Below are 4,809 nucleotides of genomic sequence, written 5' to 3'. Positions count from 1 at the left end.
GCGTGGGAACATGTACTTCAGAGGCCAACAGCTTAAAAACAATAAATCGTAGAGAATGAGGTTTAAAACGTCACTTAGGAAGTCATACCAACTCTATTGACAAATGCATGTTTGAAAATGCAGCTATGAGTGCGCACGGGATTCCCCAAAGGAACGGAGGGATTCTCAGACATGCTGTAAAGGAAAGAGTTTTTAATCTCGTGCACACACGTAGCTGCGTTTTCAAACATGCTTTTTTTTTTTAATAGAGTAACTATGACTTTCTAAGTGAGTTTTTAACCGCATTCTTTACGATGTAGATATTGTTTTTAAGCTGTTGGCCACTAAAGTTCATATTCCCAGGCTTTCGACACTCTGTCACCCCTAAACGGGACCGAATTTTCCCCATGTTCACTAGGACTTTTTTGCTTCTTTTTAGATGTACTATCACCCGCTCAAGTTTGTCCACTTAGTTGCCGTTCACCCTGTATTAAAAAAATAAGTACATTAGGTAAATTTTGTATACAAGAATTAAGAACATTAGACAAGTTTTATATACAACCGTTAAGTATATTAGGTAAGTTTTATATACAAGAATTAAATACATACGGTAAGTCTTATATATAAGAAGAAAGCATAGTAGTTGAGTTTTCTTTCTTTAGTGTAGCAATAAAATTTTAATTTTTATGGATGTAACTTGTCTCAAGTACGCCACTTCAATTAAAGTCTGTTCATTAAGTATCATTGGAATAAATTATATTGTTTCAGATGAATGTCACTATATACAAACGTTTTATCATCAGCTGTATATAGCCTGCTTGTTAATCTAGGAATTCACTAATCACTAAATATTATTAATTAGAAACCATATGTGCGTCTCTGTTAGGAATATCTGTGTCACTGTTCGAAGAAAGCATACAACAATAAATACAATCTATATTCAACCATAATGAAATATATCAATTATTGTAGGCAGTGAACAACATAATTTGTGTTTAGCGTCCATAAAAAATCGTTTCTCTTGATTTTTGCTCGAAAACTACGCATGACAATTTAATCCTCAAGCATGTCATTTTGTTTTAGCTGTATGTGATTTATACAGGGTGAGTCAAGTCTCCATACAAGATTACTAATGTTTATTTTTATTTTCCAGGTAGTAAGTCTCCATACAAGATGACTAATGTTTATGTTTTACGTATTTTCCAGGTAGTAAGTCTCCATACAAGATGACTCATGTTTATTTTTTTATTTTCCAGGTAGTTGAACCAAAGTGAAAGAATGCCACTTACGAAGGAAGAACATATTGACATCATTCTGTTGGCTGGTAGTGGTACCACGTGTCATGTAGCACGTGCGTTCAATGAAACACACAGAACGCAGAGAACCCATGATACAGTGGCCAAACTCATTCAGAAATTCAAGAGGACAGGTTCTGTGGCCGACGAACATCGATGTGGAAGACCGAAGACCGCAACAAATGAAGTTACGTTAACGATGGTGCTGGCAGCGATGGTCAAGAGTCCGAAAAAGGGAACCCGACGCCTCTCTGCAGACACTGGTGTCAGCCAAAGCAGTGTCATGTGTATCTTGCATACTAACAAGTGGCACCCATTCAAGTTATAAATGTTGCAGAAGCTGTGAGAAGGTGATCCAGATCGCAGGACAGAGTTTTGTGAATGGGCACTGTGATCATGATTTCGTTAATACCATCCTTTTTTCAGATGAGGCAAATTTTTATCTTAGTGGTGAGGTGAACAGGCAAAATGTGAGGTACTGGAGTGATACCAACCCACATTGGGTGTCTGAGTGCAAACAGCAAGGTGCAGAGAAACTCATGGTGTGGTGCGGGATATGGGGTAACAGGATTGTTGGCCTTTTTTTCATTGAAGGAAACCTTAACGCCAAAGGTTATCTTGACATGTTGAAAAATGACATCTTCATATCAATCTTGGATGAGAGTGGGGACTTCCCTACATTTTTTCAGCAGGATGGAGCACCACCCCACTACGGCATTGAAGTGCGCCGATGGCTGAACCAGCAGTTCCCTGGGCATTGGATCGGTCGACGTGGTCCGGTGGAGTGGCCACCAAGGTCACCAGACCTCACTCCCACGGATTTTTATTTGTGGGGCCACCTGAAATCAATTGTGTACCAGGAGAAAATTCGGGATTTGGATCATCTTAAACAAAGAATCAGTGCAGCTTGCAAACAAGTAACAAGAGGAACATTGACAAATGTTCGTCGGAATTGGTTGGAGCGCCTGTCATTTTGTCTCGACATGCAAGGGAAACATGCGGAACATATTTTATAACTGTAATGTAGTATTATCATCATTTGTATGGAGACTTATGACTCACCCTGTAGACTGATAATACCATATTATTCTACAATATTTTGTTGAAAGAAACGCTGCATTCCAATCCACACGTTCAATCCATCAAAAAAAAAAAAAACTTGGACATTTCTACATCTAGTCATGCATGGGATATACAGTCAAATAGTACCAAGAGTCACCAACAGATCGGACAAAGTACCCGACAAAGCACACAGATGGACATTCCTTGTTTTTTCCCCTTACCCTTCAATTTCAGTTTCTTGAGATTCTTTTTTTTTTTTTTTTTTTTTACCTTCCTTTTGAAAAGAAGCGCACATCTTTTGATAAATGAGTTGCTTGGCGACTTTAGTCAACAATAATAGCAATAAACGAAGAGAACAATACGTACGTAAAAGAAGGTCGTATAGTTTGATTATTACGAGGGATAACAGAGAAAAGGTTACAAAGTCTATTATGGCTAGGGCGAACATACGTCCCGTTTTGACCGGGACAGTTCCGTTCTAGGGCGTGTCCCGTCCGTCCCGTCAATAGATGGAAATAAGCAGTATTTGTTCCGTTTTATGCAAGTGAAAGAAGTAAATAACAAACCCAGTACCTTTATTCCTTGTAAAAGGATTAATAATTAATAGTAGATGAAAATGACCGAAGTTGGACCCCAATTTTGCTTTTTTATCTCTAAAATCATGATTGCTTATTATTTTCAGTGGCCTTTTTGCAGATGAGTCCCTTGGTATGTCTGCAAAAAGTATGTGCGGTCTAATGTAGGTTACAGCTAATCAGATTTTGTTAGGAGCTCGTAAAATGCTACGAACATGCGATGTGGAGAAAGTATTGCCAAAGTCGGACCCCTCTTATGATTAAGCTTTAATTTATAGAAAATTACAGTTTATGCATTGAAATATTAAGATACAGTATTGAGGGATACAAAAGAGTAATATACTAAAACACGTTAATTCAATACAACGATATTTATTATGAAGAATTTGGTTTAACAACCGACAAGCACAAAGATCTCTATATTTTCTGTTTTCAGGATTGATCCTCTTGTAGGTTCAACATTCTAAAGGTTTGAAAATAACGTTTACTTGTTACGTAACGACAAAATTCACAAATATAGTTCTCCCGGTCGTTGCCAGTACACTCTACATGTGCCCACAAAACACACACTGCACATTGGTTCCATATCTGCAGTCCATGGAAAATTTCTCACCACAAAACAAACAGTCAGTATAGTCTTCAGTTGGGTCACCTCCTGGAATATTGAGATCGGAATGTCCACTGTGGAATGAAGCAATATCTTCATTGCCTGAAGTCACATCTTCTTCATCATTATTTTCGTCCTTGTTCCCTTTCTGATGTTTCCTTCCATTTCTTTGTCCTTTACGTTTAGCTTGTTTACTTTCATTCCCCATTGACCTCTCCAAGGACTGCATTAGCTCCCGTTTGTATGGTGAAGATGTTATCACTGCAAATGAAGTTGCCTTCCTACCTCTTGTCGAAGTTGTCTTCTTAATTCGGTGGACTGGAATGATGTCCATTGGACCCACCTCATAACATACAGGGGCAATTGAAGCGCCAGGCTGACCGATCGTGGGTAGCATTGGAGAATGGAGATTACAGCTTGGTGAAAAGTAGTCATTGCTGGAGGAGAAACCTTTTCCAAATCAGACACGGTAGATATGGTGTTTGTGTCTTCCCCATGCTGGGCGTCTTCTGAGGCAGGAATGAACTCTGAGTCCTGGAAAACTTTCCTGTTCACGGGGTAAAGGCCGGTGCAGCGAAACCCATTCATTGCAATCTCTGCTGTTTGGCACTTGATGTACGCTTTACCGAAGAGCTCCATAACATCAAAAGCTGTTATAGGTCTCTGGTTTTTCTCTAAGCCGAACACGCACTTCTTCACTATAATAAACTTTGAGCGGAGACATGAAGGTACGATCGAGGGGCTGCATTTTGTGGGTCGAATGGGGTGGTAGCGATATGATTGTGATGTGGTTATCTCTAGCAAGGTCAATGACGTCGATATTGCGAGTATGGCTGGAATGCCCATCTAGTATGAAAATTACTGGTTCCTCTTCAGATGGTTTAGTTCGGCGAATGAAACTCTTGAACCATTCAGTGAATATATGAGTTTGAACCCAACCAGACGGATGCACAGTAACAATCGTTCCAGGAGGCTTCCCTCTTTCTAGAACTGCATTCATATTTCTACGCGGAAATATCACAAGCGGAGGGACAAAAATGCCGGCTGCATTCATTGACACTATGACGGTAATCAAGAAACCTCACTCTCCGCTGAGGTGATATCTCCAATCTGACGTTTGCCTTTCAATCCAACGATGTGAGCAACTTTGCTCTGTACGATTGACAAACCGGTCTCGTCAACGTTCCAAATGCGATCAGCTGTGTAGTGTTTTTTTCTCTAGCTCTTGTGTGTCAAAAAACTTACAAACGTTCTCATTTGTAAAGCCAATGGCCCTAGCATATGATGTTCC

At 39.6% G+C, this 4,809-nt stretch overlaps 1 protein-coding gene across 1 annotated transcript; it reads right to left on the bottom strand.

Annotated features, from left to right (window-relative positions):
- Positions 1-4,161: 4,161 nt before the first annotated feature.
- LOC145666203 (uncharacterized) lies at positions 4,162-4,518 on the bottom strand. Its single transcript, XM_081733287.1, has one exon. The coding sequence runs from the start codon at positions 4,516-4,518 to the stop codon at positions 4,162-4,164; it is 357 nt and encodes a 118-aa protein (XP_081589413.1).
- Between the last annotated feature and the right edge of the window lie 291 nt (positions 4,519-4,809).

The sequence above is a fragment of the Thermobia domestica genome, chromosome 1 (genome assembly GCF_964235325.1).
Source record: "Thermobia domestica chromosome 1, izTheDome1.hap1.1, whole genome shotgun sequence".
Classification (NCBI taxonomy): domain Eukaryota; kingdom Metazoa; phylum Arthropoda; class Insecta; order Zygentoma; family Lepismatidae; genus Thermobia; species Thermobia domestica.
The sequence above is the reverse complement of the archived record's forward strand: the minus strand, read 5'-3'. Positions and strand labels throughout refer to the sequence as shown.

Bases quoted from the DNA above. Each gene is read 5' to 3' on its own strand.
- LOC145666203 (XM_081733287.1), bottom strand. From the start codon at position 4,518: ATGAATGCAGTTCTAGAAAGAGGGAAGCCTCCTGGAACGATTGTTACT.